The sequence below is a fragment of the Limulus polyphemus genome, unplaced genomic scaffold (genome assembly GCF_000517525.1).
Source record: "Limulus polyphemus unplaced genomic scaffold, Limulus_polyphemus-2.1.2 Scaffold83, whole genome shotgun sequence".
In the NCBI taxonomy this organism is placed as follows: domain Eukaryota; kingdom Metazoa; phylum Arthropoda; class Merostomata; order Xiphosura; family Limulidae; genus Limulus; species Limulus polyphemus.
In genome coordinates this window covers 951,853-965,226 of record NW_013665693.1, presented here as the reverse complement: position 1 = coordinate 965,226, position 13,374 = coordinate 951,853, and the positions used below count along the sequence as shown (strand labels likewise).

The following is a 13,374-nucleotide window of genomic DNA, read 5'->3' as shown; positions in this document are numbered from 1 at the left end:
TTTGAATCAATTGAGAGTTTACTATTCTTTCATCTCATACAGATCTGCATCTCTTCACAGATGCTTCTTTGAAGGGCTGTGGTGCTATCTTGGTTGAACACAGTCTTTTGAGTTCCTGTTCTCCTCTGGATTCACAGTCTCACATCAGTCTGTTGGAATTTTGGAATAGCATGCTTGACAAGTTCCTGCCTTTCCTACACAACCATTGTGTTTTATTTCATATAGTCAATTTTACAGTGGTGGCTTATATCAACAATCTTGAGAAAATTGATCTAAAAACCTTTATTTTGCAGCCTCATAAAGATCACTTATACCATTAGTATAAATTTTGCTAAATGTTCACACAGAGTATTTAAAAGTTATACTCAAAGGAAAGATTGCTGAACAGAATTTATTCAAAAACTCCTAATGATGTTTTTATTGCCATTATATTGCTTTTCATATTTTGATTTAGAATGCTATAAAAGTTTTCTAAAACGATTTGCTTATTTATCAAAGTAAAATAATGAATCGCAAAATTTCACTTTTTTTGATAAAAATAAAAAGTAAACAACACCTCAGTTTTAGTAGTTAAATCTTTAGTTTGTGTCAAGTGCAAAAAAAAAATTTAAGTCTTTTATTATAATTTTGAACTCTTGCAAAAAGTTGTTTATAAATATTAATGCTTGTTTTTTGTCATACTATGTAGGGAACATTTGTATTGACTTTTGCAACATCAAATGTTTTCATACCAAAAGAAGTATCATATATTAAAAGCTATATTCTTTTGGTTTTTTAAGTCTGTTTTAAAGAATCATTTAGAAAACACTGTGAATTTCAGTAATCATTAGATTTGCAATCTTTTTTGTTGGAATTTCTTGTTAAGATGGAGAATGTAAAATATTATAAAACATGGTTAAATAATGCATGTCAGGTTACTTGAAATACACTCAGACTACTAAGGTTACATAAAGTAAATTAAAATTGTTTTATAACCCTTCTGCCTAGACATAACCTGGTGTAATTGAATCAACCCTATGTGCACAGGTGGGGGTCCAAGTGTGCATACCCTGACCTTGTACAGAGTGTCATTCAACGTCGTATTATAAATTTGATGTCAGGGTTATCAACTTTACAATGTACCCTACATTGCTGATTTCACAAAAGTTCATGTTAGAGTAGAGAAAATACCAAAATACTGAAAGAACTTTAGATATGCATTTAGGAGGTTGTAGAGGTTATGCAAATATAATTAGTAAATTCTATGATGGATAAAGGTATTTTTATTCTTCACTTGAACATCACTTTGCACTCCGACTTATCAGAGTCTGGGTCAGAATGACTTTGACATTTCACAAACATATATTTTGTACAAAAACTTTAATAGTAATGCATCTGATTTATTTTGTATACAACAGACTTGTACTGTTGACTGAAAGCTTGCCACATTTTGTGAAGATACAATTTGTAAATTATAATTAACATGTTAACATTACTTCTCTAATATGGGGTTGGACTAACCACATGCACATTGAATTAAGAACATTATAACATATTAAGTTAAGCTTTTTTTGTTAAAATGGACTAAGATAAAGCAGTTGCTTACCTAGTTATCATTAAACACAAATATTTTGAACATCATAAATGATTAATATTGGAGTTACAGAATAATAATAATACAGTTAAACAACCATTGACACAAATTATTCTTTAAATATGATAATAATAAGTCTTATTGATTGTTTGATGAACTTAGTACAAATTAATTGGTGATTTTATGTATTTATGCATAAGTATAATGTAGCAAATTAAACTGCTTTAGCTAAGACAACAAGAGGAAGAGGAAGGTTTTTCTCCACCCTCTAATACTACATTGGCAACACCTCCACAGGGTATTCCTCCCCCTGCATATGATGAGCTTCTGGAAGGAGGAGCTGTAGGTGATGTCTCAGATGTAGCCAGTTGTACTACCACAAACGAAGGTACTGATCATGGTAGTTTTTGTTTTTGAATTAATATTATTTTATTATAAGTGGTTAAGAGAAAGACATTTCATTATATAAATTGCTATTTAAAATTTGCAATACATAATTCAAGTGTAAAAACATTTTTGGAATGTCTAAAATATTTTTTGTGTACGTAACTTTCATATTATTATCTCTTCTAAATGCGTTATGTACACTATATACGCTTTTAATATAATTTTACAAAAATTTCTAAGAATGGTTTTTGTGTCATTGACATGCTTATTTATATTGAAGACCTAGTTGCAAACATTGGTGTATTGGTGGAAGAGGAAAAACTAATTCTTTTAACACCTAAATACCTACCACGATGGATAGATAGAAACATTGGTGAAATTAAAAGGCCTGATTTTTAAATGTGTTTATGAATTGAATGAATCTCAAGGTTACAAATCTCAGCATCAGTGTATTGCTACTTTAATGCTAAAATTGGGCTAAGTAGGTGTGTGGGTTTGAATCCCCCGTCCCAATAAACATGCTTGCCCTTTCAGCTGTGGGGGCATTATAATGTGATGGTCAATCCCACTATTTATTGATAAAAGAGTAGCCCAAGAGTTGGCGGTGGGTGGTGATGACTAGCTTTCTTCCCTCTAGTCTTTCACTGCTAACTTAGGGATGGCTAGTGCAGATAGCCCTCATGTAGCTTTGTGCAAAATTCATAACAAACTCAAAAACATAGGGCCCGATGATGACATTGCTGTTAAACCCAACCCATACCCATCTCTTAATAGATCATAAAAGGATCTTATAACTCATTCATATGGATTGGTTTCACCCTAGATAATGCAGTTGTGTGTGTTTTCACTTGGCTGTGGAGATGGAAGTGGGAGTCATTCACAAAACATTGTCAAGTTAATAGTTACTCATTTGAACATGTGCAGAGAACCTCGAGGCAGAGTTTGCTTCTCTGGGTCAGTAGGAAGCGGTTACAGTCATGTATGGTACCAACTTTAGTATCTTTTGCATTACCTCTGATGCAGTTTGATGAACTTGACCAGTAGACATGGAATCTTACTGGATGCTACGTCCTCCTTTGGGAATGCCTTTTTTTGACATCTTATGACACTGGTTGAATTTCTGCAACAATTTCTACCGATGTAGATGGGTATTTTTATCATAAGGCATTGGTCACAGTTCCTGACTTTTCAAACAAGACCTTTAATCTACATGGGCCTTAATGAACACCTTTACAACAAAAAGCATGTAAAACAAGCACTGCATTATATTTATTGGTATAGAAAAACTTAGAGAGAAGCTCTGTTTGTAGGTATCTTTTTGGAAAGACTGATGCATCTGACTGCTTGGATATGGAGAAAAATAATGTCAGAGGTGATAAAATCTGCAATATATGGAATCTGTTTTCTCTGACTTCATGTGTATGTACACTTAATTCTGCTAATATCTGTTACAAATTGGGAACTTTAAGTAACAAGAAGCATGAAGTAACTTTATAATCACTGTTGTTGTAAATAAATTAAAGCTAACTGTGTAGTTCATGTATCATGAGATTAGTATGCTTCCGGGACTGGCTCTTTTGCAAATGTCATAAACTTTTACAGAGTTACATTTCAGATTTAATTAAACAACTTTATTGTCAATGTATGTCAGTAAACTTAGCATGAAAACATAGCTTATTATCAGAGTTTTAACTTCTTAGTTTCTATAAGAAATATTTAATTCACAGTCTTCACTTTCCTGTGTTACATGATGTGTATGAGCTCCAAATTTTCAACATCAGAATTCTGTAATGTCAATAATAGGCTTACACAGTTTCAACCAATTAGAAACAAATTATATGTAATTACAAACAATAATCTAAAATTTGAACCTCCTACCTTTTTAATTTGCTGAAATATCAATAAATTTGTCAAACCCACCAGAAAAGCCCTCTTCCTTCTCTGTCTTTTGAGATTATTTGCTAATTGATTTTCAATAGTGGATAGATAAGTTTATAACCTATAGAAAGAACATATACTTCTCTACATTAATCTCAGGAGGCCATTTAGTATCTGAACATTAACCATTAGTCAGTAGGATTGTTTGGTTGGTGGTAATCAATCATATTTTGTTGCTTGAATGCTCTAGGAATTGTTCTAACCTGCTTATAATATACACAGAAAACTGGATAAATTAGAGTAGCCTTGGAACATTCTGTTCTAATGACTTATATTTTTGGTGTGTTCAAAATACTTATTTAAAAGCGACATGGATTCTTTTTCAAAAACAAACTTGTGAAGTTAAACAAGGCTTATGAAAGATCATTTTCAATTTTTACTCAAGTGCAAATGAGCTTGATTATGTAGTCTGTACCACAAATTCTTGTTTTTATGTGTATATTTTATCTATTGTTGTATATTTTTTAACAAAAGTAACTAAATTATAAAAATGAGAAATTTCTCAGCTAAGCCTGACAAAAGTGCTGTAAAATAAAATTTTATGAACAGAGTATGAGCTTATGTGTAACATGACTCTGCTGTTTACATTAGCTCTTCATGAAACAGCTTTTAGGCTTCTACTATGATTTATTGCTTTTTGTAGAGGACATTACTGTTCCTATGGTACAAAGTATGGTAATAAAAACATAAAATTATTAAAATGTTAACAGATGAAGCTGTTAAGCTAAGTAAGTTGGAAATTTCTGCAGTCGGTACAGAGAAAAGATGGTTTTATTCATTTTATTTTGTCTTTCAACTTTTCATTTCACTATACATTGATGATTTTGCTACAGTTAGTGTTTAGGGTAGAGAAGATAATAGATAAAATATAATGTTTTACTGAAAAAATGTTTTATTCATTTAGGAGGTTCTAGAGGTTATGCAATAGAAATATGAAAATTGTGTTATGAAATAAAGTATTTATATTCTTATCATGAAAATCACCTTTCATTTATGCTGACTTAGTAAAGGCTTCTTAAATTTACAAACAGATCTTTAGAGAAAATACATTATTAAAAACTTTGAGTGTTTTGTGAAGATGAACAAAGTAAATTCAGGATTATGGCAAACATTATTATTAATAGCTTCACAGATGAGGGGTTGGTCAATTTGACTAAGCTCATGAACAGAGGGTTCACATCTTAAATTGCTTTGATGTCATTTGTAGCTATACATTGTATATCAAGGAAGAAAATTTAATTTGTTCTCTGTAAATTAATGTCAGGTTTTAAACACTTTTAGACATCAGATGATCCTAAGTCTTTATTCTGGAACTCTTTTTTTTTTTAAATTACACAATTTTTTTAGATTAAAATGACATATGGAATACTTTTTGGGCAAATTTAATCTTCAGGAATAAACCTGTTTATGCATAATACATTTTTAACACAAATATTATTAACCTTTTCTACTTTTAATTTTACAGACTAGTTTTTTTCTTTTGCTAAACAGATAGAAGTGCAAATTTGTTGACTTCACCAAAGGGCTATACTACTATTCCTGTTCCACCTCCATATAATGTAGCTGCTGCAGAACTCCCTACTTATGAAGAGGCCCAGAGATCAAAAGGTTTAGAAGGTGAAAATCAAAGACAGGTAATGCACTTTTTACCACATACACACACAAATATTTCACATTTTTCATTTGCACATGTCTTTATTAAATTGCCAAAACTATGTTCTTGAGAAGTTTGAAAATTATAAGTTGTGTTTTTTCTTATTTCTCATGATTCATAATTAAGGATTTAATATTGTGTTTTGTGTATTAGAACTAATTTAGATAAAGCAGAGTGAAAATAGTTTAAAAAAGTATAAAACCTTTCACAAAATTATAATATTATTTGGGTATCACAAGCTACAACTATTGTATAAGAAGCTGTTAGTATTATGTTCCACATAACAAATGTGGCATTTAAAAAAATTGATATGTGGTTGGATATAAAATAAGTTAAAAAATAAGAGATACATGTGTGCTTCTGGACATTTATTCCATTTTGATTTGTATTTTTATATTAATAAAATTTATCTTTTGATATTTAATCACTTTTTCTTTCTGCATTAATAACCCCTACTTTGTCAAATTGAAATTAATCACTATCACATTTGATAGAGTACTTATTAAGATTTTTCTTAGGCTTCTTTTGGGGTAATATGCCTTTGTCGCTCAAAAACTTGTCTTATTATTCTTTATAACATTATATCATATAAGTGGAAAATTTTGCATCATAGAACATATCTCTCTCTTCTAAAAAATTCCCTATCTTAAACATAACCTGAGGTGATCATCACATCATTTCGTCAATATCTGTTGTAACATAAAGTTTGTTAAGCCACACTATTTTAGAATTGATTACCTTAGTAGCAGTTAGTCATCTCGAATTTGCAAAGTTTCATTTAACAAGGAGAGCTTAAGTTACATGTTTTAATGGAACTTATGAGAAATTATGGAAGAAGATTAGTTCTTTTGTGATCAACTCCATGAGTGTTTAAGTTCAAACTGAATGTGTTAGTTGATTTGTGTATGTATTTCAAACCTTTCTTTTTTTTTTTCTGTTGTTGTTTTTGATTCATTCAGATGATGGTGAAGTAGCACCATAGTGAAGCAGAGAAAATCTTAGGTAACACTACATGTACATGATTTTTACATAAATGAGCAGGTTGTTGTGACATGAAGTAAAGGCATGAGAATTGGGAAAGGGTACTGATTGAGATCATTACAGAAAGTTTGGTTCAATGTTGGTATATGATTGTAGGAACTTAATTTGTAAATAAGATAAATCAAGCTTAAACAACAAAATTGGGTCCAACTCTTCAAAAATAGGTATGCTGTTCACAAATCCAAATAGGTATAAATAATCACTGAGTTTGAATAATACTTCTGACTCCCATAGGTGATGTAATGCAATAAATTATATCATATGCTGTAATCTTTTGTATTGTTATTGCACAGCTGATGTTTTTATGTGAAGCACTCTTTTTTTTCTTCAGAGTGATGATGTTACATCACTGTGGTCCCATGGTGAGGAGGTTCTTGGAACTGACTTTCTATTCTTCACTTCATTCTTTGGTAAGGATCTGTTTTTAATCTTAACTCTGTAATTATATTATCTACCCCCAGTTGCAGAGATCAGCAGTCATCTGCCTTTTTTCGCTGTAGCAGCAAACTTCAAAGATGCTTTGGTGGTGCTGATCAAAGGAGGTTACCTGGTACATGGCAGGACCACTTCACAGGATTTGTTGACACTTATAAACAATGATTACCATATTTACTGCGATAGTGAGCACTGATGTTTATAGCAAAGTTAGAAATAAATAGGCTATGTTTGCTACCACTTATTATAGATATATTTGTTTATAGTAGAGGTATTATTATCAAGCACCAAACGAGTACAAAGGTCGTAACTAGAAGAAATAATTGTTTGGTATACTTCTTTATTTATTGATCTACATTTTAAGAAAAATAAGTTTAAGAACTTATTTGTAAATAGTAATAACGTATATACATATATAGTGTATTTTAACTGAAATGTGACTGTATTTTAGAAAATACTAGTATACTAAATCACAACCAAGACAGGTCACTTTTTTAAAGGCCAGTTTTATACTCTTGGATACAATAACATTAGTGCACATGAGCCGTGTTATTGCAAATTCTGTAATGTTACCCAGGCACGACTGGAAGGTCAACATAATAAAAATAATAAATATATAAAAATGTATAAGGTTATGAGATTTAAACTATTTAGACTAAACATTTGTGTTGTAAGTTGTAGTTAGTCTAGGACAAAAAAAGCATAATTTATATTTATTTCCTAATTTTTTTCTGGTGGTTACAAGGTTGGTTAAATTGATGGATCCCAGATAGAGTTAGGGTAGAGAAAATAACGGGTAAAATATAAAGTTTTACTGAAAACAAACGTTTGAAATGCATTTAGGAGGATTTAGAGATTACACAAATGATATTTGAGATTTTTTGGATGCAGAATAGTTTTCTAATCATAGCATGAAAATCACTTTGCACTTGGACTAGTAATGAAACAGACTCGATATTTTCACAAACAAATCTTTAGTAAAAATACTTCATTAAAAATCTAATTTTTTGTGTACAAAAGACTTGTAATGTTTACTAAAAGTCTACCAAATTTTGTGAAGATACACGTACTACATTAAAAGTTATAGTATAAATACTTAACATGTGCAAATGAGTATGTGAATTCACGTATTTTGTACCGAGCCCATTGAAAAGGGTTAATATATTTGTAAAATTCAGTAACTGAAATGGTACATTTTAGTGATATTCAACATTAGTTTTCAGGCCTATATATGCATGATTTATAAAATGATAGATGCTTTTAGTCATAAATATTTTAAAATCTTCTGGCTTATGATACTGTAATTAATATTCATTTAGTGCTAGTGTGTCGTCAACTATTATAAGTACAAAACGACCTTGTGATTACCATAATTTAAAGCAGAATTTTTAAGCATGTTTTTTGCTTGTACGATTGCTTAATACTTGGTAAAAATATTTGAAATAGCTATAAATATGCTTTTTAATGTCAATGAGTACAAGAATTTGAAAACAAACCACAGGCTTTTGAGACATAAAAACAAATGTTTTAACTTGTTCTATTACTCCTTAACCCTCTGGATACAAGAGTAAAAGTGTACATCATGACCTTTTTATAAAGTTGCATTCAAAATTTAATTAAACTGCTTTCTTATTAATACGTGTCAATAAACTTGGCATTAAAACGTAGTTAATGTATCAAGTTTTAATTTCTTAATTTCAAGAGAAAATATTTAAATAAATTCTCAATCTTCTCTTTTTTTTGTATCATGTGGCACTTGTTTGCTCTGAATTGCACATATTAGATAATCTTTATACTCCTGTTTGAGCTTCTGAATTTTAATGCAAATTACAAACACATAAGTATTGCTGATATATAATCTAACTTTATAGCCTCAAACCCACCTACTACACCCTCCTATCACATACTGTCTTTCAAAAAATGTCAGTAATTACTTCTGATGTTTGCAGTTACATTATTTATAATAATAGAAAGAAAAATATTTTAGATTACTGATGTATGTGTAATGCTACCTCATTCTCACAACAGATATTGAATTATTCAGCCAACAGGTTCAAAATTGTTATCACCAAGTTCAACTCGAACACCTAGGGGAATTATTTTAACATTATTCTAGCTTAGTTAGAAAGCTAGTTAAATTATTAATAATTACAGAACATTGTATGCTTTATGTAAGTTATTGTGTTTTAAACTGAATATTTGAAATAAATATAAATTTGGTAAAGGACTAATAGCAGCTGAACAAAAAGTTAACTTTTATCGACACTTCAAGTCTTCAGTTGTAAGAAAGTAAAAGACCCACACATAAGTACAAAATTCCCTGTTTTTTTTATAAATTGTTATAAAAGTGACTAAAACTTACGAACTTATTAGGTTAGACGAGAAAACATAAATGAGGAAAAAATTGAATATAAAAAATTTTCTCTGTGACGTAGGCATGAGCAAATAGTTCAAGTATTTCAATACTTTTTTTTTTTACTATAACTTGAACTATTTGCTCACCAGGTGTTTATAGCTTTGTTACACATGATTAGTAGTTAGGTTCAAAGAGCAATAAAATTAAATGAAAACAGCTGTAAACTGTTACAAATCTGAAGCTGTTTAGGATGAATAATTGTAATTTTTTGTTACAATCTGCAATCATTCTAGAAAGGAAAAGGACTAATTTAAATTTAATTCATGCTTTTTTGTGGTAGTTAGAAAATTGTTAAAATAGACTGAGCTCATACAGTGTTAGGGTAGAGAAAATAACAGATAAAATATTAAGTTTTACCGAAAAAACATTTGATATTTATTTAGAATATTCTAGATGTTATGCAAATGCAAGTTGAAAACTTTAAAATAAAAAAAAAGTATTTTTAATCTTAACATGAAAATAACCTTGCACCCAGACTAATCAGAGTCTGAGTTAGACTGTGACTTCATAAATTCACAAACAAATTTTTAGTGAAAATACTTAATTGAAAAATCTGTTCATCTGTATGTGCGTAAAAAAGATGTAATGTTTACTTAAAGCTTCTCAAGTTTCATGAAGATACACTTATTACATTAAAATTTATAGTATATATAGTTTCAAGGTTACATAGTGGTTAAAAGGTCAGTCAAAATGACCGAGCCTGTATACAGAGAGTTAAAATGGTGATAAAACTATCAACTCACAATAGTTAATTTTCAAGACTATTTTTATTAAAAAAATTTATGGTTTGATAAAATCACTGTATGACCAGCCACGAATAGTGAAGCATTGGTCTTCAGTTCAACATACATCATCATTCAGTTTGAAGATATTAATGTAGTATTCCTTCCTTGATACATTTATTTACTGTGGTATTGGTTTCTAAGTTTTGAACATTATTTTTATTAGTAATGTTTTTGTGCATGAAAGTCATTTGGATTATTAAATATATTAATATGTGAGGAAATTAGAATACTGTTCTTATCAACTTATACTGAAACTATTGTAAAACAAAATTTTTAGAACATTTGATGTTATTGAGGAATGTGTGGTACATTTAGTTTTCACAAGCAACCAAAGCTTTAAGTCTAGTTTTTATCTTGAGTAACTAGGTAATTTCACATTGAATTGTTGTTTAGTAGCTCTTCTTTAGAGTTTCATATTATATGTATAATTTTCTTTTAGTACCACTGTTGAGCATTGTATTTGCTCCAGTTGGAAATTACATTTCCTGGGGGGATGCTATACATGAATTAGCTGAACTTGTTTAATATTGTTTAAACTTGTTTAAGATTTGTTTAATATTTCTTTCTAGTGGCATTCCTCTTCAACTGGGTAGGATTTCTCCTACTGGTTTGCTTCTGTCAAACTCTGGCTGGGCGGTATGGAGCTTTGGCCGGATTTGGACTGTCACTCGCTAAGTGGACCCTCATCGTAAAGGTGAGAATTCACAAATATTGATATTACTGACATTATCTGAAACATATAAGAAAGTTAGGAATAAAATCTAAATGATTTAACAGTAACATCAAAATTTATGTCAGTTCATTTCTTAATATCACTCCAAAGACCCGTGATTTTCTATCAAAATTTTATATCATACACAAAAAAATTTTTGCAGATTATACACAGACATTAATGAGACCAGACTAATAACAGGTGGCTCAAAAATTTATTTTGAAAAGAGTTAAAACTAAAAGAAGCTATCATACATTAAAATACTGAAAATGTTCTAGTCTCACCATGGGTTTGTTCAGTCAAAAGCTAGTAAAGAAAATACAGTCCTTCACGACGTAAGGGGTTGAGTAGCCTCCATTCACGCTTGACTTGAATATATTGCAAACAGGAACGGGCACAGATCAAGATACCTAAAGAAAATAAAGTATAAATTTAGTGCCTACAGAAATATATCCAAGCATCATTTTATATTAGCAACTAACACAACTGGAACTGATTTTTGTCTAATATTAACATTCTGGATATGTGCACATTAATATACTGTGTGCTAGTTTACTAGTAAGTATATATATAAAGCTTATGCATACTGTGAACATCACAAAATACAAAGTTGTTGTTTTATATGATAAGCACATGTAGAACATATTTTTATTTACTATATTTTATATTATTATTTTGAAACTACTACTACTACTAATTTTACTTCTTATATTTTGTCCTTACCAAATGCCATTATGATCCACCACAGCCACTCATTTTCTGAACTCACCAGGTCAGTAGAATGCTGAAAATGACAACATAAGTAAATAAAAATACAACCACTGGTTAAAACTCAAATCAAACTCAGTTTATAATAATATACATAATAATGTATGCCACAAGGTTTTAGTAAAATAATGGTTATCTCTATGATTCACACACACACACACCACACCCCCAAGCTATGCCACTGTTATTTAGGCTATAAAATGTTAGGTGTGCCATGAAAATTGTAGACAGTGTGTATGGGTGTCTTAAGCAAAAAAAGGTTGAGAAACACTGGTCTAGAGCAACAGTATTTTGAAACCAACTATTGCTATATATTACAAAAATCCTGATTATAATATTAAAGCCTTATTTGAAAAACACTACTCTAGACAGAGTTTGATTTGGAATGTTATTTTCACTAGCTTTTTGTTTTACATTTTAATTGGTTTTTAAACTAAAACAGCATAATGAGGTGAATCAGCAGGCTTTTATTAAGTATTTCAAGTCTGTTATAGAGCAGAAATTGGGTATTTTAAGAACGTAATATTACTAAAGAATTATCTTTGAATTTAAGAAATATTTACTGAATTAGTTTCAAAAAAGGTGATTTTCATGTTAAGAATAGAAATACTTGTTTTTATTGTACAGTTTTTATATTTCATTTGAAAAAATTTTAAATCTTCAAAAGGTATATCACATTTTTTAATAAACCTTTATATTTTATCTCTTATTTTCTCCACCCTATCACTAACTATACCAAAATCACCAATGCACAGTGAAATGAAAAGTTGAAAAATATGAAATAAAATAAATGGTACCTTTTTTTTTTCTTAGTTAAATGAATAATTGATTCAAGATTTTCAGATTATTTAACTTCACAATTTCAACTGTTAGCCTTTTCACACGTTTTGTTTGCTACATTTATACCATTGAAGTAGTTTATCCATTCATGAAAACCAATAAATCGCAGTGAGAACCAGTTTTTAATAAGTAGAGGCAATGAGACATATATTGGCACTAAATCTAAAATTAACTCTTTTCAACCCGGCTCAGTCCTTGGGCCTGAACTCGTAATTGGTTTGTGCTTGTTATAGTTTTCATGCTGTAACTTTTAAATTACTAAGCGAATGTTAACAAAATTTGGCAGTTTATCAGTAAACATTACAATGTTTTCATATGCAAAATATCTAATTTTTTATTCAGTCTTAAAGTTTGTAAAGCAATGTTTCTCTCATGTCTTTTTTCTTTTCATATCTTTCCTATCATCATGCAAAGTAATTTTCATCTTAACATTAAAAATACTTTTATGCATCAGAAATGTCCAAATAGTTATCAAACGTTTCTTAAGAAAAAACTTTATATTTTGTCTCTTATTTTCAGTAATTAATTTGACTGATCTCGTAACCACCATAAAAAATAGGAAATAAACATAAATTATGCATCTTTCATTCTAGAATGAACACAAATTATAACACAAATACCTAAATGTTTAGACTAAATAGCTTAAATTTCATAACATTATACATTTATTATTTTTATTATATTGACTTTTCACCCACGCCTGGCTAACAATATAGAAGTTAAAATGATACAGCTCATGTGCACTCATAAAGCTAACCTTTGGTCTGTACAAAGTAACTTGTCTTGGCTGTGTTTTAGTCGACTAGTATTTTGTAAAATACAGTC

General features: G+C 29.8%; 1 protein-coding gene across 1 annotated transcript in view; it reads left to right on the top strand.

Moving 5' to 3' along the window:
• Positions 1-13,374, top strand: part of LOC106467812 (NEDD4 family-interacting protein 2-like) — a 31,715-nt gene that overhangs the window by 11,213 nt on the left and 7,128 nt on the right. Inside the window, exons 3-6 of the mRNA XM_013928193.2 lie at positions 1,802-1,961; positions 5,390-5,532; positions 6,925-7,003; positions 10,799-10,923. Of these exons, the coding sequence (XP_013783647.2) occupies positions 1,802-1,961; positions 5,390-5,532; positions 6,925-7,003; positions 10,799-10,923 (507 nt within the window). The remainder of the gene's footprint in view (positions 1-1,801; positions 1,962-5,389; positions 5,533-6,924; positions 7,004-10,798; positions 10,924-13,374) is intronic.